Below are 24,810 nucleotides of genomic sequence, written 5' to 3'. Positions count from 1 at the left end.
AGAAACTGGATCTTTTTCGGTTAGTCAGAAACAAGGAGTAATAACATGCATTCCAAAAGAGGGTAAATCAAAATTTCAATTAAAAAACTGGAGACCTATCACTTTATTAAATGTTGATACAAAAATTGCATCAGCTGCATTAGCAAATAGAATAAAACCTTTTCTTGGGGATATAATTAGTGAAACACAGCAAGGTTTCATAAAGGGGAGGTATATTGGAGAATGTACCAGGCTTATTTTTGACATTATGGAAAAGGCAGAAGATGATAATCTACCAGGTCTTTTACTTTTATTAGACTTTGAGAAAGCTTTTGATACTCTTGAGTGGTCATTTATAGACTTGGCTTTGTCTTTTCTAGGATTTGGTCCTATTTTCTGTAGATGGGTCAAGACCTTATATTCAGAATCTCAGAGCTGTATTATAAATAATGGACATTGCTCTCAATTTTTTAATATTGGTCGGGGTGTTAGACAAGGTGATCCTCTATCTCCATATCTCTTTATATTATCTTTAGAACTTATGAGTGCTGCACTTAAAAATAACCCAGATATAAATGGTATGAAAATAAATGATTCTGAGTATCTACTAAGCCAGTATGCAGATGACTCATGTCTCTTATTAGACGAGGATGAGAAATCTTTAGATAAATGTTTATATACTTTAGAAAAATTTTCTGAGTGTGCGGGACTTAGGGCTAATTTTGATAAAACAGAAGCCATATGGATTGGGTCAAAGATTCACTCAAGGGATAAACTAACAACTACAAGAAATTTGAACTGGAATCATTCAGGAAAATTTAAACTTTTAGGAATAAAATTTGATCTGTTCAGTGAAAATAAAACGCTTGTAAATTTTGAAGAAAAAATAAAAAAAATACAGAGCCTGCTAAATTCCTGGGTTTATAGAGATTTAACATATACGGGAAAGATCACTGTCATTAAATCACTTGCTCTACCTATTCTAATTCAATCATTGACAGTTTTGCCAAATCCTCCGGATGATAAAATAAAAGAAATTCAAAATATTTTTTTTAGTTTCTTGTGGTCAGGAAAACCAGACAAGATTAAAAGAAAAGTTATGATAGGGTTATTTGAAAATGGGGGGTTGAAAATGCCAGATATAAGATCCTTTTGTTATTCATTAAAGATGACATGGATAAATAAACTTTTAGACCCCTTGAATATATCCCCATGGAAAACATTGTTAATAGATCAATACAACAGATTAGGAGCAGACAAAATATGGTTGATGACCCCTGATGGTATCCAAAAGATTTCTTCAAATTTTAATAATTTCTGGAAAGATATTTTACTAAACTGGAATATCCTAAACACTGTCACTAATGGCACTGCTGAAGGGATCATGAAACAATCCATATGGCTAAACAAGAGTTTGAAAATTAATAATAAAACTGTCTTTTACCAGAGGTGGGTTGAATCCGGAGTTTTCTTTATAGGTGATTTACTTGATGAAAACAGTAATTTTTTTACTTTAAAAGAATTCTGCGAAAAATATAATCTTAATATTAATTTCTTGGAATACCATTCTTTGCTGCATATGATACCAAAAGACTGGAAAAATTTAATCACTACTTCAGAGAAAATTACTCACATATCTAACGATAAATTTGAATTTATAAAAAACAATAAAAAGTCATGTCAGTTCTTTTATACAAAATTCTTGTCAATGTATACAGAACGTCCTACAAAACAAGAAGACAAAATGTGTAAGGAACTAGGCACTCATATAGAAAATTGGGATTTCTTTTATAGTTTACCTTTTTGTTGCACTAAAAACAACAAATTTAGTATGTTCCAGTTTAAGATTTTACATAGAACTCTCGCTACAAATGCATTATTGCAGAAATACGGGTTAAAAGAAACTAACTTATGTAGTTTCTGTAATGAAACTAAAGAAACTATAAGTCACCTTTTCTGGGAATGTATGCTAGTTAGAAATTTGTGGTTAGAAATTGCAGCACTTTTTCTAGTTGAAAATAATTTAACTTTAATTCTTAATGTGGAAAATATTGTTCTTGGGTCAGAGTCTTGGGATATTTCCCTAAACTTATTCACTATTCTGGTTAAATATTATATTTATACATGTCGCTTTAATGCTTCATTACCGACTCTTAAAGGTGTCATAGCTATGATTAAAAATTCCTACCAAATAGAAAAAATATCTACCTCCTTTTACAGATCCCCTAGAGCAAGAGAGAAATTTGATAGTAAATGGGAATTAATTAAAAACTTTGTTCACATGTGAGGAGAGATCTTTCTATTTATGTACTTACTTAAGGCTTTATAATAGTTCATGTAGAATTAATAATATGTTGATGCACATCACAACTGGACAGTGATTTGTGTGCATCTTAAAAGTACTATCTATGTTTATTGCTATTGTTATATATATATATTGATATACTAGTTTTTGTTTGATTGTATCTGAATTATCTCCCCTTGACTTAGGTTGACATTTATTATGTGACTCTGTCCAACATGTTGTCCAATATGTTATCTGTTAATGATCTCTGGTGGCCTCTCCTGGTACCTCTCATGTTTTACATCACTGTATAGGCAGTGATGCATGTGGCTATAGGAGAGGGCTGATGCAATCATTAAACCTTATCAGCATATTCAGGTATTCTAATCCAGAGTGATAAAGGATGTGTATGATCCAGTAGAAAATTTAGAACAATTAGCATAACTAACTTTTTAATTTTAGACTGTTATTGAAAAATTTAATATCATTATATGTATTATGAATTAATTATATAATTATGTATCACAATATATACTTGGTGTATTTTCAGATGAAATAAAAATAAATTACAAAAAAAACTGCATTCTTATTCCACAAAAAAGAAGTTTAAGTATTTTCATTCTTATTATATCCTATTCTAATTAAAAGACTTGTCTTGAGATGTTAAAAATAACTGATGTTAAATGAAATAGTATCATTTTTGATAAAAAGAAGAATAATTTTGGTAGTTCTAAACAATGCGAACAAAATTTTAGTATGGTTTTTCTGACATTCTTTTAATTCTATTGCAAACTACCTACTCTAAACTATAAAAAGTACAAAAATCCAATGGCGGTCAATAATTTCAGTAAAATATAGAAATATTTGCATTTTAGGCAAGACGTACAAAAATTTAGTATCGTTATCCTTAAAGTAAACATATTTTATGAAAAACAACCAATCCTGTTGAAAAATTGTACTGAAATCATATGGTGGTTAATAATTAGTATGAAAATAAAGCAATAACTGCATTCTTATTCCACAAAAAAGAAGTTTAAGTATTTTCATTCTTATTATATCCTATTCTAATTAAAAGACTTGTCTTGAGATGTTAAAAATAACTGATGTTAAATAAAATAGTATCATTTTTGATAAAAAGAAGAATAATTTTGGTAGTTCTAAACAATGCGAACAAAATTTTAGTATGGTTTTTCTGACATTCTTTTAATTCTATTGCAAACTACCTACTCTAAACTATAAAAAGTACAAAAATCCAATGGCGGTCGATAAATTCAGTAAAATGAAGACATATTTGCATTTTAAGCAACACGTACACAAATTAGATACCTTTTCCTTTAAGTAAACATATTTTATGAAAAACAACCAATCCTGATGAACAAAAAGTAATGAATTCATATGGCGGTTAATAATTTGTATCAAAATAAAGCAATAACTGCATTCTTATGCCACAAAAATAAAAGTTTAAGTATTTTAATTATTATTATATCAAATTTAATTAAAAGACTTGTCTTGAGATGTTAAAAATAACTGATGTTAAATAAAATAGTAACATTTTTGATATAAAGAAGAATAATTTTGGTAGTTCTAAACAATGCAAACAAAATTTTAATATGATTTCTTTGACATTCTTTTAATTTTATAAAAAAAAAAGCTTCTAAAATATAAAAAGTTCAAAAATCCAATGGCGGTCAGTTATTACCATTTTCGTAGGAAGAAGTTCATGTTAGCAGAGACATATAATACAATTATGTATTATATGTCTCTGATGTTAACAATATTTAATACAAAACTATTTATCAACACCAACAATTTAACGCTCTAAGCATCTTATACTGTTATACTATTTTTACTTTTTTATTGCAACCAATTTTTTTAAAAATAATCGTGTAAATTAAGGTCTCTCAGTAGAGGTCCGCGTTCATCGATTGTAAACACTGTTGAGTTCGGTTTACATAAGAATTTTAAATATATACGCATCCGTCCGATCCATGCATCAATTTAATTTACTAATCGATCGATGACCGTTGTCACGGTAACTCTCACATATGTTATTTGACTTATCTGACGGATCCTATGGGTCACCAATCACCGATCACTCATCGATCAGTCAAACATCCGTCACCGATCATTCACCGATCAGTCAAGTTCACGTCAAACAGTAACGCCTAAGATTGCAAGTACTGTAATAGATAAAAAAAAAAAGTTTAAAAAATACAGCAGTCAAGATTTTTGTGAAAAAATCTTACTCACTTAAACACAAACAAATATTTAAATTAACTCATCATAGATACCAGGATAAAGTTTTGTTTTTACGCTAGACGCGCGTTTCGTCTAAAAAAGACTCATCAGGGACGCTCGAATCCCAAAAATATAAAAAGGCCAAATAAAGTACGAGGTTGAAGAGCATTAAAGGACCAAAAGTCATAATAGTTTTGTCAAATACAGATAAGGTATTATATTCCTGAGGTAGAAAAGCCATAGTAACAAATAGGAACAAAAATGGCAAATAGACCAATCATACATTGTATTAGCACACATTAAAGACAAGAATACATACATTTACCATAGTACAATAACAAAATAACGGGATGTATAAATACAGGGCCACGTCATATATGTTACAAAGCATCATGAACAATAATGACAGGATTTACAAGTACCACAAGTATCTAAATCACAATAAAAACATACAAATATTTAACAAGAAGCACGGGCACAAAAAGTCATATATCAAATTCAACAACCTCATTCATTGCTTTCTTATTTTTGAATTTGTATTTATGCATGCCAATTTCACTCATAAATGACCGAAAGACCTTTAGCACTTGGACCGAATGGCCAGACTAACATTGATTCTAATGTAGAACCGCGCGCTAATTAAACAGAGCATGCTTTTTTTATTGCTTTAATGTATTTATTTATTACGGAAACAGATTAATATAAACACTTGTTGCTTGTTTCTGAATCCATTTTGTGAAATTGAATATAAAATGTACTTGTATGATGCATAATAAAATATTGTTACCACCAATGACACGTGTCATACAGACAAAACGAACATATTATGTTTTCATTGAAGTTGCAAACTATTGAATAGTTGCCTTTCGTATATGTGAAAGAAAATAATCAAATGGTACAACTGTTATCGTTGATATCCTATCTAAGATAATCCGAAAATAGCTTAGATGTGCATGCTGAGACATGTCGTAAGTCGGTCCTAACTTTATGATAATGACTGTCCTAAGAATACCTTATAGGATTATTTTAGGACCGTTTCGATAAACAGGCCCTAGTTTTCATAAGGTTGTTATGTAACAAAGATTTTTTAATTAAAATGAATAAATGTCGCATTTATATTTTAGGCATTAAGCTTATTGTCTGCACACTTTCCAGGAATTAAGCTTAAATCATGGGATTTAAGACTAATGCCTAACATCATATAGGCAATAGACTTACTGCCTAGGCATTTGCTTATTGCCTAGGATTTAAGCTTAATGCCTAATTTCACTTATTGCCACTAACATATACACTACATATAAAACAATATTTGACTTAAAACCACCGACTGAAGTCTGAGACTGCAACATAAATGTGTACATATTCTACAAATAGACAATTCAGTCAATCCAAAATCTATTTAACATACAGAAGAATTGATACATTGTTATACCTTAATGATGTGGCTGTGTGTTGCAACTCCGGATCACGACTGTTTTATTTTTATCATCTGTGTATATCGAATATTTCTTTTTAGGGCAAATTTTGCAAAACAGGGGGTAAATAATCAGAAGTCAGAAGCTCAAACACATCAAACAGATGGATGACAACTGTCATATTTCTGACTTGGTACGGGCATTTTCTGTCGTAGAATATGGTGGATTTAACCTGGTTTTCTAGCTTGCTTAACCTTTTATTTGTATTACTTTCAAATTCAATTACATTACATTGACAACGATGAGTGAACAAAAAAAATAGACGTAAAATGTACAAATGTCAAAAAAGAGGTATAGCAGTCAACATTGTGTTATTATCTTATTCATCTTAATAATAAACAAATGTGTAACAAAGAAACACAAAAAGGCATAGAAAAGAAATTACAAATTAGATAATGTGTTTTATTGATGCGTGCAAAAGTACTGTCATTACATGACTGTGTTTAAATGTGTAACTTAAAACCTATCTGTGTATGATAGAATACGATGTAAACTACAGAGAATTACTTAACAGCTAGTTCTTTAAGAAGTGTATTTCAGATATTCAGGTCACAATATGGAGGGGATTACTTAACATCTAGTACTTCACGAAGTGTATTTCAGATATTCAGGTCACAATATGGAGAGGATTACTTAACATCTAGTACTTCGCGAAGTGTATTTCAGATATTCAGGTCACAATATGGAGGAGATTATACTGTATTCAGTATTATCTATTATCATCATCTGTAATGAATTCGTACATGCATCAGTCTGCGATATCAAATATGAATTGAAGGAAAATGAGGAAGTAAAAATAGCAGATTGTAAAAACAAAGGACTGACTTTTATACCTCAGAATTTACCGGGAGATATTAAAGTTTTAGATATGAGTTTTAATCTGCTACGAATGATTGGGAACAATTCTTTTGTTAATTATAAATACTTGCAAGAACTTTTCTTGAGACAAAATCAACTTGATTATTTATCTAACAACTCATTTCAAGGACTACACAAACTTACAATACTGGACATGTCTGAAAATATACTTAATCTATCTAACGTTTATTCCGCAGAACTATTTCATCCAATTAAAAACTTAACGAAATTGGATATCAGGAGAAATATGCCTCAACCGATAGACTTTGATGCTGATTATAATTATCCCGATCATGCATTCGGTATTCTGACGGAGTTGTCGTTCTTAGGAATCGATATGATGCCTTTGCCACACTTTGGAAGTGGATTCGGTCACATGATCACTCTTAAAGAATTACACTTCGACTCATGTTATTTAGTTCGCTTGTCGAATGAAATCTTTCAGAGGTTTTCATCCTCTGTAGAACAGCTGACTATCAGAAATTGTCGGTTGCACTTTGTTGTCACAGACAATAACGCATTGCTGCAGTTTCCAAATCTTCATGTTATAGATTTTTCTGGAACATTCATGCATTTGAAGCATGCATTGCAGCTGTTACAACCATACCGTAATAAAAGTATTACGACAATAAACTTCGGTCATGTGAGTGACGTTAGTATTGACAGGGTTGATATCCCGTATGTTCTGACAATTACAGTGGACATAATGAAGAACCTGAAAACAATTTGTGTAGAAAATCTAGATTTATCAGAAAATGGAATAGTTGATTATGAGCCTGGATCTTTGTTTTCCCTCGATCACCCGAAATGTTTACGACATATTTCCTTTAAAGGGAACAGGTTTTTGCTTTTTAGCGAGAAGAAACTAAATGAGATACAATATTTTCTCCGTAAAACTGTTAGATTAAAATCGTTCGACTATTCATATAATGCTGTCAACTATGGTATAAAATATTCAGGTACTTCAAATTTAGATTTTAATTGTTCATTTCACAGTTGTGTGATATTACCAAAGTCACTTGAAAAATTAGATGTCAGTTACACAATAGCATATACTTTCCCTGCAATTTATTTATTAGTTCCTAAAAATAACAGCCTTACATATCTGGATGTATCTTATTCAAACATAAATGCTCCTATGATTGATTTTCAAATTCGACTGGAAACATTTATTTCTACTGGTGGAGATTATTCATTTGCATGGAATCAATTAAAACGTTCTCCCTATCACACTCTGAAAACGATTGTATGGAAAAACGCCGACCTAGATACTGCAATAAGACTATACGGAAATCAATTCTTTAACAGTATAAGATCTATCGAGTCAATGGATATATCTGAAAATGATATTTGGTTTTTTCCAGACGACTTATTAAATCCAATGCCTAACTTGACATATCTTTATTTAAGTAAAAATTCATTTCAGTCTATTCCGATACAACTGCGTGATCATACTAAAGTACAAATGCTGGACGTAAGGAAGAATCGATTAACAAGTGTAAGTTCAGCTATCAGAGACTGGGCAGATAAGATGCAAGAACTCCATGGAATGACTTTACATCTCACTGATAATGCATTTGAGTGCAATTGTGACAATATAGACTTTATAAGGTGGATACAGACTACAAAAGTTGATCTAGACAGCCGATCGTATAAATGTAAATTGTCCAACGGCACAGTAATTGATACATTTATTGCGTACAACTCTTTATATGAGTTGTTTGCTGACTGTAAGAATACTATGTGGTTAACTTTTGCATCAACATTATTATCGACATTTATGACGATCTCACTGTTACTTTTTGCCTATAACAGGAGATGGAAAATCATCTTCTCTATCTATGGAGTAATTCGCCGTGTTGTTGAGCGCAAAGTCCGGAGGATTTACCAATATGACGTGTATATATCATATGAAGGGGATATTGTCATTTGGATTAAAAATGTATTAATACCTAAACTTGAGATCGAGTGGGGACTGACGATGTGTATTAAAGATCGAGATTTTTTAGTTGGACCGAGTCAAGCGGACAACGAGGCAGAGAGCATTCAAAACAGCAGGTCCATTATATTTCTGATCACGCCCGAATTCCTATCGTCACATGATTGCATGTTCGAACTTGACAGGGCAAAACATGAAAGAATTACAAAGAATCTGGAGCGTATTATTATCATTACAAAAGATATAACAATTACTGATATTCCTGTAGAGTTTTCGTACATTTGGAATTATGCATTTATTGTACAATGGCCGGAAAATCTAGAGGATTTGGATGATACTTGGAGGAAACTGAGGATGCTGCTCACTGATGGGTTGATTACAAACACATAATATCGTTATAAAAATTATTAAGACAATGCATATACCATAAAAGTTCATTGAAACACATAATGATGTTGAAATTATGCACTTCAAAAAAAGTACACAGAACGTTTTTTGTTTTGTTTTTTTTTTTCACAAAAGTAATTAATTTTAACAATAATTTTGTTAGTTGATAAACTCGTGCAAATTACCATTGTATTTTATACATTCATGTATTTTCAAAGTAAAGGGATGCATACAACAATAGCACAGGTATAAATAAAAATCACTGGTACTGCATGTCCATACTGCAATGATAATACATGCAAAGCAATGTTATAAATATCAGGAAGTAGAAAGGCAACACATTGTCACTGCTAACATATAAATTATTGAGTATATGATATTTGTCTTGCAGATCTGCTTTAAAGCTTGCAGTTCGGTGTCAGCCAAGGCTCCGTATTGACGACCGTACTTAGGCCTACAGTGGTTTAATTTTATAAATTGTGCCTTGGGTCGAGATTTGTTTCATTGACACTCATACTACATCTTCCTATATCTATATAGAAAAGTTAAGAGCAATACTTGTCAATACAACTTAAACAGAACTTTAAAATAGTCTAATGTATCTGAGGCAAACTCAGCCGTACCAAGTTAGAACGTAATTTTCTACATAATTTCTCAAATGCAAACCGACTGTCCAGATCAAATGTTTAAATTAGAAATTTCAGTATGCATTCAACTTCATAATAGGTAAGATTTTTTAATCTTTATTTATTACCAATGCTCATGCATTCGTCGAGCTATCAGTATGTCAAAATGAGGAGCATGCATTCTGTTTAAGAATCGGAAATATGATTCATATGTCTCAAATGTGTTAAATGTTTTTGAATTAAAGGATGAAGTCCGGCATAAATTAATTGTCCAGATTTGGCTCTATTCATCATCTCATTTGATTGAACCAGCTCTTTTTACCTTTGTATTTAGATTTTGTTTTTTAAATATTTCAGTCCCAATCATCATTGGACAGTAGTTTATTGTCAAAACTCGTACCGAATGCATTTCATTTGATAAATAAATGTGATGTTTATAACTGCATGGTGGTGTTTTATATATATTACAAATAGATGCGTTCTATTAGAAAAATTGTTCTCCGGCCAATAACGCTTATCCATATTCAAACAACGAAATTAATAGAATTGAATGAGCTAATTATCTTATTGGTTTATTGCATCAAAAATACATTTATTTGTTTAGTGTGTCTAAAATGTTCTTCAGTTCATTATTTACGGTTCGTCAATTAAAAGATGGGCAAAAGATACCATAGGGACAGTCACACTCATTGATCGAAAATAAACTGACAACGCCATAGCTAAAAAATTAAAAGACAAACAGACGAATAATAGTACACAAGACACTACATAGAAAACAAAAAACAAAGCAACCCTTACCCCATTAAAAACTGGGAGTGATCTCAGGTGCTCCGTCGGGGTTGGTAGATCCAGCTCCTTATATGGTAACCGTCGTAATGCTCATATTAATACAAACCCGATAAATATTCTAATTCGGTAAGTCACATTCGTGGTGAAAAGGGAGGTGGATTGTAGTTACGACATAAGGAACATATCCAATATCATCTGTGAAACGGTAATTCCATAACGGTCCCCCAATTCATGGTGGCGTCTGTAAAATTTACACAGGGATGATGTCTACTTCACAATTTGGAACTCTTTAATAGTTTCCTTGTGAGCAGCAACCATCTATCAAGGATATCATGATAATTAAAAGCCCTGGAATACTGTATCAATTGGGATATATATATATATATATATATATATATATATATACTCTGTATGCAGGCGCAGCTGAATGTTGCTACATAGAAATGGAAAGTTCACAATTAGGAAACTGAAATGATCTCTTTTGTCGTAAATGTTTTCAACCGACCATCATTGCTAATTTCTAGAAGTAAGTCAAGATATGAAGCATCCGTATGATTGCGATTGGTGCGACTGTCATACAAGTGGGATATTTAGCGCTATAAAAGCAGGTTCAATCCCCCATTATCTACATTTGAAAGTGCCTGTATACCAAGTCAGAAATATGACAGATGTTGTCCATTCGTTTGATGTGTTTTTTCATTGTTACATGTAACTGTATCTGTTGTGTCCCTTATCTCTAGTTCGATGGGATAGATGCGTTCATCATGGTCAACGAAGTTTTAACAATTTAGTGAGAGAACATCATCTATATATCCTTGCAACTATATACCAGTATTCCAACATACGAAATAATATGCTTTGATGCGCCTCGTAGACTTTGGTCATATTTAAACACGTGTTCCCGTTCAATATTTATTCCATGGTTATTTTTCAACAAGATTGCACAACCCATCCTTCTTCCCTTTAACATACACAATTGCTGCTGTGTTTAGTTTATTTTACAGATTACATTGTGAATTGTTTCATATGTATTGAATGTTACAATTATATTGTTATGTATACACTAGTAAATGTGCCACGCATGATAATCGTGCGAAAATCATGCGTAAATCATGCGTATTTTTCGCACGGAAAACGCCCAAATCGAGCTACATCCGATAATCGTGCGTAAACTTTACGCATGATTTTCGCATGATTCCCGCACGAAAATTAAATATCTGATTATACATGTTAAACACGTGCTCAATACCCATGCTTTTTGTGATTTGTTTACTATAAGGTGACAATCAGTAAAACTCGGCTTCAAAATACGGCATTGAATGAGCAGCCATATTTGTTAAATCATAACAAACAGAGAGAAAAAAAATTGACGATTATATGATATATTTGCGAAAATAATGATAAAATCGTGCACAGAGGACTTACTTTATGATATATACATGCATTGGTTCAAGAATTAGATAAACATTATTTTTCACCACTCATTCGTTTCATATGACTTTAATAGGCAAAATTGTTAAAATACACCATTTATAGGAAATATTAAACTCATGAATATAACATGTAACTGTTGTCATTTGTTGCCATCCATATGATACTTCATGCATTTAATAAAAGAACAACCTTTCAATGTACCTCGCCAATGGATGAATAAATTTGCTGTCAAAAAGCAATAAAAACTACATTTTTTTTCTCTTTTCTTATAAACTTTTTCTTAAAAATCTACAAGAAATGTTAACCTGTGTGGGATTGCTTGCAATGCATTTTTCCTTACAATTTATATTCAGTATATCAGACATAGCTCCTGTCAACATATTTGATAGCACTTAGTTCAAAACTCATACAAGACCATGCTGATATACATTTTGTAGATAGACCTACGATATGAATTACAAAAATATCTGACAAAAAAGATACCTTGTCATACCAACAACTGGTTTTAGAATATATGTGTTTAAATTCTGTCAAAAGACCCTATAGGTTAATCAATATTAAAGCCAAAATATGCAATCTTTAATGACCTGACAAGAGTATGGCAACTATATATCCCTTCTTAATAAGTCTGATTAAAAGTTTTGTTAGCTTTTGAGGTGAATGCTGACATTTTTGTGCTTTGTAAAGAATATTATCATAAAAGATTGGATGTGAAATACCTGAACGTATAGGATGTCTGCATGTTGAGTGATAAATATTTAAGAATAATTTAATTTTGGATGTAACACGTCTCCTGATTGGCTGACGTTATTTTGTTATCAGCCCATAGACATAATTTGGTCACGTCACCGTGACGTCATCAACGTTTTTTCATGGTTTTCTACGGTTTAAAATGGAATTTAGAATTAAATTACAAGAAATGACTGTATTATTTTTTCTGTCTATTCGAAATAACATAAAAAATGTGGTGCACACTGTTAAATAACCTGCTACGCGCGTTATTCAGTGTGCACCAAATTTTTTATGTTATTTCTTCATAGACAGAAAAAATATTACAGTCATTCCTTAAATGAATTCCTTATACCGATGATAAAATGTTTTGACTAGTTTGTGATATATCGAAAAACCCTGGTGTAATAATTTTTCACATGTGGGCACCGGACATTTGTATTCGATAATTCGTCCCTCCAAAATTTATTTTGTCAGACGGGCATATAAAAAATCTTTGAAACTACATGTACAGAGTGTGACAAGAAAAAAATATTCAAACAAAGTTTTACATTTCATTACATACCTCTCATCACAAAATTATTCCTTGACTGCTGCTCCTCATATGCACATAAATCAATATGACGATCTATGACTATACTATCTATTTAATCTAGAAAGCAATGCCTAAAATGAATTCTGTTCTGTTGCTATAGCCATGTTACCTTCTCCTACTTCTTGAAGGACTTGTATTTTCATTGAAAGTGCTAAAAGAAATAATGTTCAATAAAATGAAGTAAAAATATCTCCTGCCAAAATTGCCTTAAAATATTTTAATATGGCAAACTGGCTTATTATGACTTTTTAAACAAGACCACCAAAGTTGCCTTGAAAAAGTTTTACCATTTTGATCTTTTAAATAAAACCACCAAACTTGCCATGAAAAAGTTTGACTATACAAAAACATTCATTGGAATGTTCTTGTCAATAAAATAAAATCAATATGACCATGATGACCCTTGAATGAAAAGCTGTCAGAACAAAAGTGGTTTTATTTTAGCTCTAAATCCGACATGATACATGTATATAATGCCAATCTTTGGGCAAAACTGTAAACAAACTTATTTTACTTTTGTGAGTAGAAAAATAACGAGAATATAAATCGCGAAAATGTAAAGCTTGGATCTTTCATAATTAAACTACATCAGGTAAATTACAAAATTGCGAAATTAAATTGGCACGAAGTGGACAAGAAAGGCTGAAACGCGAAATAAAGTATCCGCGAAAATTAGTTGGTTTACAGTAAGTCATTTTAATAATCATGATACATGCATGATCATGTACTTTGAAATTTGAAGTTATTCATAATTACACCAAAAGTCTTTTTATTGGCTTTGAACTAGCTGTTGGTACATGTAACTCAGGGAGTACTCTCAGATATGTACTTAAGTCTTTTTTGTTAAGGGGATGTGTAATATGTCTTTCTGCTTTGTTTAGATTGATGAGTTAGGCCTTGTTCACGATAATATCCCCAGATAGATGGGTTTGGCATCACAAAACTACTAGTCTAGCCCCATCACATTCTGTACATGAGTATCAGCCTGTAATTCAGTGGTTTGGTTTGTTGCTGTATATCATATTTTGTTTTTTTGTTCTTTTTTTGTACATAAATTAGTCTAGTTAGATTTCTTGTTTGAAATGTTTTACAAATTTATCATTTTCATTTGGGGTCTTTTATAGCTGACTATTAGATATGGGCTTTGCTCATTGTTGAAGGATGTAAGGTGACCTATAGTCATGATAGCTGTTAACTTCTATTTAATCTCTGGTGAAGAGTTGTCTTTTCTCATTAGTGTAAACAATATTGTATTTTGAAAATAATGTAAACATTACAATATCATGTGAATCTTGACAGTTTTATTAGGATTGGAAAACAAGTGAATTTTCATTTGTACAAATTTCTCTTTTTTCTCATTGGCAATCATACCACCTTTTCTTATTTATATATTTACATTACGTACTATTAAATAGACCTTTCATCTCCTCCAGGGGTCCACTTCCCATGTACAACACATGTAGCCTGACAGCATGATTTCGAGTTGCTATAAAAAAAATTAAAAAAATGAGATATTTTGGCATTTCATTTGTTCATCATGTTAATATATTTAAACCTCTGCCTGCTTTAAATTTCCATATATTAAGGTATGAATGTTTAAACATACATGTAGCATTTATTCAAAGATGCCCAAAGTTGACAAATAGCAAAAAAGAATCCCAATGTGTTTTTTTACAAAGTTTAAAACATAATTTTTTTTTTTTATCAATTTGTTCTAGTCTTCTAAATATTATGTTTATTGGACCTCATTGACCTAAATCAAAGACATAACAGGGTCTTATTGCAATAATCATGATAATCAAATAAATTGATTGCTGTTCCTACATTTTTGTCATTACCTTTTGTTATATATATTTCATTTTGGCCTAAAAATTAGCCCTAAAATATAGTATTTTTGTCTTGGACAATTTTTTAAAATCTTAATTGTTATAACCTTTTGATTAAAAAAATTATGGCGCCAATGAATTTCTTTATTTTGTGCTCTTTCACAATAATATATTTTTTTCTGTACTTCATATTTTGGCTGACCTTTATAACATTGTTACCCATTTAACAGCATGAACAGTGTTCTTTTGACTTTTCTTTAGTATTCATCTGGATTTTACTCATTTTCACAAGTGGGGATTTGGCAGGAGTATATTTGACAGGATTTATCATTAAACACTTTTCATGTAGTGGGGGGATTTTTTTAAACTGTTAAAAGTGGGGCGAGTTGGTGAAAAGGTGGGGAGATTTGTCGGCAGGTCGAGTTGTCTTGCTTCCGTTCTTGGACTGATAAAAGGGTTTTACATGCATCACAGGGGTTTGTTACACTTTGCCGTGTTTACTATGCAACCCCAATTTTTCGGGGTTCGTATGGATGGATAGTGAACCCGGCAAATTGTAACAAACAGAAACCCCTGTGCATGCATAACCATCAGTGGCAGATCCAGAAATTTTCATAAGTGGGGGCCCACTGACTGACCTAAGAGGGGGCCCGCTCCAGTCACGCTTCAGTGGTTCCCTATATAAGCAACCAAATTTTTTCCCAAAAAGGGGGGGCCCGGGCCCCCTGGGCCCCCCCCCCCTAAATCCGCCTATGACCATGATAACATTTGACATGTTGTACGCCGGTATAAAGTCAAAAGACTGTAAACTATAGCACTAGCATCTGCTTTTATCCATTTAAAACATTGTAAGATAATATTTACCTTTCGTTGCGCTTTCCAAGTACAAAATAGTAGGTACATAAATCCGTAAATGTTCCGGTTGGTTTGACTTTCATCATGTTCATTTCAATTTTTTGTTCGCCGGTTTCTTCCAGTTAATCGACAATTAATAATACATTTATACTAAATTTTTGACCTCTCAGTTTGAAAAAATACAGTGTCTTGTATAATCTTTCTGGCTGTCTCTGTCTAATCTTTTTAAAATACTGTAAAAAAAAAAATCAAATCAGCAGACGCACGAGCGTCCATGGATTTTGCGTCATAGTATAAAAAAATGGCAACGGTGAAAAGTTTCCGGGTTTTCGTGTTCAACGTGCAAAGCCGTTTACGTAATTTTCTAGTTTGGTTTACGGATGGATATATGAGCATTGATTATGAGTCTGGAATCAATAATGGGGATATACATTGTATAGAGAATAATGACCAAAAAAAGTGAAGAAGAAAGAACAAAAAGAATTGATATTAAATAAGCAATATTTATATAATATCATATAGCCTGACTGATTATCATTTATTTCTCTTAAGTCATTCACTTATTTTGCATTTTTTTCCATGATTCAGAATCAAATTACTCTGCTGAGGGGTTGGCATTCTTCTGTAACTCCTTTTGTGATGTGGGATGGAATTTGGGAAAATTGACAAACGAGAAATTAATCCAATCAGAGAATTTAGAAATCTCAGTTAGAGTGTAAATAAATAAAATACAACACATAGGAATACTCTTGGTTTGTTAGTGTTCCTGCGGAAGATCTCTCCAGCTTCCTCCATTAATAAAAACTTACCACCTTCGAGAAATAGTCAATACTGCTGACAGTGGCGCAAAAATGAACAATCGATAAGTCTTAGATGCAGATATAAACATTTAATAAGTGAATTATACATTTTACTAATCTGAATTTAAAAATGTATTATATTATTAGGAAATATACTTTAAGTTTGCTACTGTCTCTGTGACTTAGAATTGCACACTCTACAAAGCTCTACACAAATTATAGCCAGTGCTAGCCTACCGACCTACATTATCAGCATAGTCGATCCTTGAAATGGCTAAATTTTAGACTCGATCTATTGGTCAAAGGCTATAAACCGGCAATATTTTTTTCTTTTATAATAATCAACTCATGGATTTATTAAGTATGCATATACTTTTAACACTATCTCTTAAATTCCACGAAAAGCTCGCCAAACCGTATGCTCACATGTTAGTATAATAGTCCCAGCTTCATTTGCAATTTTACTAAAAGCTACTGAAGCTAGATTGCCACATGTTGACGGCAGAAAGTTCCGAACTGTTAACCATGTATAGTACTTAAGTTCACCCATGTATTTTGGAGATTCGTGTTCCACAAAGAAGGCAATGGATTATATATGGAACCACTAAAGCATGACTAAAGCGGAAAATCTTTAGCAGTCAGTGCCCTCCCCCTTTTAAAGTTTTCAAAATTTCTGGATCCGTCACTGGCGCAATCGTTAGTTTCTTTGTAATGGCCCGTAATGTAAAGTTATTGGTGTTTTACTGCATGAACATTTTATATTTTTAATAGGCTTTCTCGCGTTTTATTGGATTTATGGTAGTATAAGTTACCAGATTAATTTGTATCCTTCTTTGATTTCACGGTTAACAAGAGACACACAGCTAAAGACCCTGTATTGTTATTTTTTATCTTATCTTTTCTTACCCAATTTTATTTTCACCTGTAGGCTGGAGAAATCTATCAAAATTTCTTACCAAGTCTGTTTTGGTATACATAACAATTTTAAAATGTGTTCACATTTGATCTTAACTAACGACTTCTTTGCAATACTTTAATCAAAATCCGTTCCGTGAATGTTTCCTGCACACTGGTATTTATGAATGCCTCGAACATTGATATTTTTTGTTTTCTTTATATATGTATAGAATAGAGAATCGAAGAGTTATGAACTTTGACTCGGAAAACCATAAGCACGGGTAACTTTTGAAACCACCCGCAGGACATGCAGGACATGCAGGAGGTGGTCACAAATGGAAGTTTATACATGTAAGAGTACCCGCCCCCCCCCAAAAAAAATGCTTGCTTAAAACACAAATAGAATAGAAGCAGGTAGTTATGTCCTTTGCTTTTTATATTCCACTCTAAAGAAGAAGAAATATATGATTAATTTATAATGGTACATTATTCTGTCATTGTATATGGACTATAAGGGACGAAGTTACACACCATGTAAAGTGATTTTTGTTTGTCGTGATTTAAACATGATAAAAGTGTTTCTTTCCCCTAAATCTTAAGAGCCTCATTGAACAGGATAAAAACTCAGACCTCAAACAATCTGAAACTTTTCAAGTACTTTCTATATGCTCATGTGCATTTTCTTGTTAGCATAGTTTTGTACTTGAACAGATAATCAGAATGATCAGCTATCGAGTATGGTCTCGTTTGTTTGAACAACCAATGATCAGGTAATTTGTAATTCAGCCTTATGTCAGTGATTTAGAATAAGAAAATCCTAGATAACATATGCAAATGGGTAGTTTAATTTGATTATAGTCATAACTGTATGAAGCACCTTTTAAAGACTAAAAAAAAATACATCTATATGTAACTGCCATTTGGTCAAAGATTGGGGGAGGGGGGTAGTTGGCACACATGTACATATGAAAAAAAGTGATGTAAGGTATTGTACTAAACTTTTGAGAAAGTTATATATACTCGATAACAATATTAACACAACACAACACATCTAGATATTCCAAGTTCTATATCATTAGTTTAAACTTTTTTTTCCAAAGTATTGAAGAACAAAAGATCTGTCATTAACATGTTAACACCAAATTCTTCAAATAAAGAAACACATTGACAGATCCACCATTACTTTAGTTGTTTGTTGGGAAGACACTAGGCACTTTTTGTTACTCAGGTACACGCATTAACTTCAAATTTAAAAGAAAGATTTTTTCAATTACATACAACATGTACAATGTACAGGAAAAACTTATTCTTTAAATCAACATTGTTTTAATGCAAAATAATTTGACCATGTTGACCCCTTTTCTAGATTTTTTTCTTAAGAGATGTTTTTGGTAGATCATGTTGATGGTACAACCATATTTTAAATTAAATAAATGGATGACTACATGAAGAAATTTAAAAAAATCAGCATTAAGAAAATGAAGAAACTCACTGTCTTTTCATCATATAAAATAATGTGAAACTGTTGTCAAGAGATTCTGTCCATTTTATTTTGTATATATATATTACCATACCCTTTTCATTAAATTGCTCTATATATATTAAATTATTTCATATTTTTAATTAAATTAGATTAATCATGTGGTCTTTGCTGGAAAGAAATGACTCCATTTGTACTCATATATGCCAATATTTAAAGATAAAAGCTTTAAGCAGAGATTTACAATATGCATGTACATCTGCCATGATCTGGCATGCAGAATATTAAAAGCAAGTAAAGAATTGACTTTATATGTGCAATATCTATCATGATTTATATACAACACATGAGATTTACAACTATTACATAAATCAGATGAGTCGAGCATGATACACAAATAACTTTCTCATGTACTTAGCTTTCATGCGTAAATCATGCGTTTACAATATATGTGATACACACATGTATTTATTACGTGCGAAAACCGCATGTGAAGATCATGCGTTTAACGCATGTATTTATTACATGCCAAAACCGCATGAGAAGATCATGCGTTTAACGCATGTATTTATTACATGCGAAAACCGCATGTGAAGATCATGCGTTTAACGCATACTTCAGATACCGCATGATTTTCACACGATTCACACATGATTTACGCATGTAATAGCCTTTATGCGTAAATCATGCGTTTAAGAAATCATGCGATACACGCATGTTTAAAACATGCGAAAACCGCATGTGAAGATCATGCGATTTACGCATACTTCATATTTCGCATGATTCACGCATAATCCACGCATGACTTTCGCATGTAATGGCCTTCATGCGTATATCATGCGTGGCACTTTTGCCTGTGTATCATCAAATATGTCAGATGCTTTAACAAAAAAAAATGTCTATCGTCATGACGTTCCGTTCTATATAGAAAGTGTGTTGGATGTCATCATCAGCATGATTCAACTGGCAGTGATTTATTCAAATATCGTTCATTAAACTGTTATGGATTTGTCTAGCAGCTAGACATTGTTTTGCATTCACAGTTGTTTCCCTTCAGTGACCAATTGTCATTAAGCTTTAACTTGTTAGCAAGTTTGTTGACGTCAGTTGTTTGTTGGTTTATATTGCTGAATAGTGTTGAATAAATGACATGACATATAAACACGAAATTTCAAATGTACTTGTTGTTTGTTGTTTATATAATTCCTGCTTGAAATGAACCAAAACAAATATGTAGTTGCGCACATTGAACATACAATAAATCAAATGAGGGTATCAATGATTTTATTTACTTATGGCCAAATAAAATAAAAATATGTATGATAAATAAAGGTTATGATATATGAATAACGTTTAGACAGCTCAATATCTGTATTTTATACTAGGATTATTTCTTTTATAAATCTGTTATATTAGTAGTTATTCACTAAAAGTAATTGAAGGTTCATGTGGACCCTTTGGCTAAAATGGCCGTATTTTCACCTTAAAATTTACTCTGAGTACTGACAAACCTGTGCATCTAGACAAGTTTTAAGGCATAGCATGCCCTAGATAAATAGAATGCAGAACTCAGAGAAAATTTTGAGGTGAAAAAAACGGCCATTTTAGTCAAAGGGTCCATATGAACCTTAAATCAACACAACTGACCTATTTGTTTGGGGGTTTTCCTCTACAGGTAAAAGTGACCGTTAAAGCTACTTCCTGTGCATAATGCATTGATATTATACGGTGATGACACATCAGTAGATTTTGATATGAAGTGAAATTCAAATAATGAGATTGCTTTGAATAGACATTGTTTTTGTAATTTCCAATTATCTTTCATAAATAAATGATGATGCATGTTATGTGTCAAACAGTACCACATATCTTAGTACGACCTAATATATTTATAGGTAGCTATTCGTACAAAGATTAAACCATATTACATAATTTCGTTATCATTTATTTAGCTATTTTTTACATTCCTAAGATTATTGAGAGTAACACAATCTTACCTTTATCAGACTGTGATATTAAATATGGTATGAGAAAAATCCAGGAAGTGACATTATCCTATTGTAAAAACAGAGGACTGAATGGTATACCTCAGAATTTACCGGGAGATATTAATGTTTTAGATCTTAGTTCGAACCAATTAACAGACAATAACAATCAAAACCAAGGAGTAAACAAAGACTCACAAAAACCAATGGACATTTACATCAACAGTTATAAATAATAATTAAGAAACGACACGAACTCCACTAAAAACCGGGAGTGAAATCAGGTGCTCCGGAAGGGTAAGCATTTCCTGCACCGTATACCACACCCTTCGTGTTATTTCTTCGTTCATTCCGGTAATGATGGAAGGTTATTATGACTGAGGAAGAATATCAGATATGATTTCTGACACACTTTTGTCATAATGGCCAATCAGTTCATGATGGTGACCGTAAAATTTCTTGAGTGATGACCTTAATTTGATTGATTCATAGCCCTGTCTTAGTAACTTTTGAAAAAGCAGTATTCCTCGTTCAACAAAATCAGCGTACTTTGAGCTAGCTCTAGAGTAACGTATCAATTGAGACACATATACTCCATATGCTGGTGCCACTTGGATCTGTTTAAAACGATTCTTTAGTTAATTATAAGTACTTACAGGAACTCAGTTTTTAAGAAAATAAAATGAAAATTAGCCTAGTGTCTCATTTAAGGGCATACGATACAGTGGGGATCCCTCGTTGATTTTTTCTTTAAATTTTGGTATAAGGTCAATTTCAATGTTTTCTTTTTAAATATGCAAAGAAGAAATTACCTTCATGACTTAATTTTTGAGATAATTTGGTTCGAAATGTGCATATTTGGAAGAAAATCTCTGAAATTTCATTAATAACGACTTTTAAAGAAAGTAACAATACATTTGAACGAAAAGTCGTAACCGTTTTTTTTGGTAAAATGTTTCCTTGATCCATGGCATCAACATGAAGTTATGGTTAAACCAAATTATTATTTTCCGGATTTGGATTGCTTCATGCGAAATAAAGAAATTAATTGATCATATTTTTTCGTCTATCGGAAGTGCAGAAAAAAAATGATCGTTGTTTTTTTCTTGAAATTTTGGCAATGTGTTCTTGAAACAGTACTTGATAGATTGCGAAAGAAAAAAATAGGGGTCCATGCGTTTGTTTTTTCAATAAAAGCCATATATCTTGATTTTCTATGACGCTTGTCAGTATGGCGCTAAATTACGTTATATTAAGTTTTATTCGCAACAATGTCGTGTAATCATTCCCGCCGTACACGACTACGCTGTAAAGTATATGCAGGTGTTTTCAAGAGCGTTGATATTTATCATAAAAATTAATAAGATGGTTACTCGTAGATGGCAAAACATTTACGAAATTTGAACAGGAACATTTTCATAACAAACAAAAAAAAAATAAAAAAAGATTCTAGCAGATTACTTTTTCAGATGTCATCAAAGAAGAAATATCTGATAGAGGTATTAAGGTGCATCTCCGTCCGACATTCATCCTGTATTTCTGCATGTACTGAAAGCGGATAGACAACATAATTTCAAAAGCCCTGACATGGCAAAATGTGAACCAACTATAAATTAAGTGGAGTGATATCATTAATTGACAACCGTACAACCTTCAACAATGACAAAACCGATACCGTATCGTCAGCTTTAAAAGACCCCGACGTGCAATTTCATGTCATTATTGCCTCAATCGACCGAAAATGAAGTTGTAGTATAACATTTCATAGGAAGTACAGCAGCCGGTATTAGAGAATAATATTAAACGATGTGTTTATCAATAGATAAGTTACTTTACCTTTTATACGGCATATATGTATGATAATTGGCTTATTTGTTTGTCTAGAAGTAGAGCTATATTGCAAACACTTTGTTTGTTCTTCTGTCCGATCGTATAACACTATGTTCGTTACTTTTCTCAGGAACAACCTTACTGAATGACTTCATATTTGCTCATCAGCTTGACAGCGACGAGTTTTAACGTGTGTACACTTTCTAATCTGTCTGTCTGCAATTCGTAATTAATAAACATTTGCCGATACTTTAATTTTTATCTCTCAATATGTTAAAGTACAATAGGGAAATGCTTATACAAATAAGAAGATGTGATATGATAACCAATGAGGCCAATCTCAACCAGAGACCAAATGACATATAAGTAAACGACAATAGGATATCGGACGGCCCTCAACAATGAGTAAAACCCATACCGCAGATTCAGCTATAAAAGGCCCCTACATGACAAATGCGAAACAACTCAAACGGGAAACTTTCGGCCTGATTTCAGTATAAAACAATGAACGAAATGCAAATATGATTTACAATAACAAACGACAACCATTGAATTATTTTAACAACATGTGAACAGGCGTTTTCATGTTTTATTCCAATAAATTCAATTTGATATAGTTCACACACAAAAAATACAACCAATTAAAAAACTAAATTCTGCATCTATTGCTACCAATTTGCTTAAAATCCAACTAAAAAATGACATCAATGTGGTTTTTTTTTAAATCTTGTTAACGTACTGTTGTTGACAGTTTTTCTATATACACATAATATTATATATTTTTAAAATATCAATTAAACTCGGTAATTGTTTTAATTTTATACCAATTTTAAGCCAAGAACAGGATGAGACACCCTCTTTATTTATTGTTTTATTTATGAATAGAGGTGTTATACGACCTGATATATTCATGAGGGCCTCGCACATGTAGTCGCTTTTGTTATTATATTGATAGTCTGTTAAATTTTGCAGTACAATGACAATTCTCTATACAATTTGGAGTATGTCAAATGCTTTACAAGAAAAATAAAAAAATACACACAATATTTTTATTCTGTTTTTTTTTTTTTCAATTCAAGATAGTGTTATAGACTTCATTATCTAAGAATACAAATAACTATTCTCGTCATTTAAAACATTGCACAAATTTGTAGCGGATAATTGTTTTCTCGGTAATTCTTGGAGTTCCATTTATACGTTGTTCTGTGAAGACTTGCTGTACACCACGGTAGTAATGACTTTCGGGTATGGATTTAAAATCTTCCAACACCACACCCGATTAAGCCACCCTACGCTCCATAGATGTCTCATTAATCACGGGTTCATACGTGTTCTCATTTCTTTTAGTTTCAGTAAAATAACATGTTGATGTCATAAATGTACAATTTAATAATTGCCGCTGGACGTTAAGCAGCTACATGTATTAATACTCATAATAAGCTATTGCAGCTTCTGTGTAGATGTCAAAAATAGCAGATCCTTTTGTTCCGTAATGTGTCTTAATTGTTAAAATATTATTCAGCATGTTACAGTTTAAGCAACGAATAGTAAGACAGCTCCCAAATCCTTGCATTTTTCTTTCTTAACGTTGAGTAGATTCTGCTAGGCCGTGAAGTTCTGACAGTTATTCAGTTCTTTTTCCAGACTAATAAGCTCCTAAACTCTTAGAAAGAAAGTTCTAACAACACAGTAAGATGTAAGAAAGTTCTATCAACACGGTAAGATGTAGGAAAGTTCTATCAACATGGTAATATGTAAGAAAGTTCTAACAACACGGTAAGATGTAAGAAAGTTCTAACAACAT

General features: G+C 32.0%; 1 protein-coding gene and 1 long non-coding RNA gene across 2 annotated transcripts; one reads left to right on the top strand and one right to left on the bottom strand.

The window, feature by feature from the left end:
* Nucleotides 1-6,658: 6,658 nt before the first annotated feature.
* LOC139482597 (toll-like receptor 6) lies at nucleotides 6,659-9,163 on the top strand. Its single transcript, XM_071266509.1, has one exon. The coding sequence runs from the start codon at nucleotides 6,659-6,661 to the stop codon at nucleotides 9,161-9,163; it is 2,505 nt and encodes an 834-aa protein (XP_071122610.1).
* Nucleotides 9,164-10,958: 1,795 nt separating this feature from the next.
* On the bottom strand, nucleotides 10,959-17,098 carry LOC139529761 (uncharacterized). The gene is made up of 3 exons (XR_011665885.1): nucleotides 16,024-17,098; nucleotides 14,739-14,819; nucleotides 10,959-13,484 (listed from the first exon to the last, which is right to left on the bottom strand). It is a non-coding gene; the product is annotated as an uncharacterized lncRNA (long non-coding RNA).
* Nucleotides 17,099-24,810: the final 7,712 nt, after the last annotated feature.

This window comes from Mytilus edulis, chromosome 7 (assembly GCF_963676685.1).
Source record: "Mytilus edulis chromosome 7, xbMytEdul2.2, whole genome shotgun sequence".
Classification (NCBI taxonomy): Eukaryota; Metazoa; Mollusca; class Bivalvia; order Mytilida; family Mytilidae; genus Mytilus; species Mytilus edulis.
This window is presented reverse-complemented; position numbering and strand designations above follow the sequence as displayed.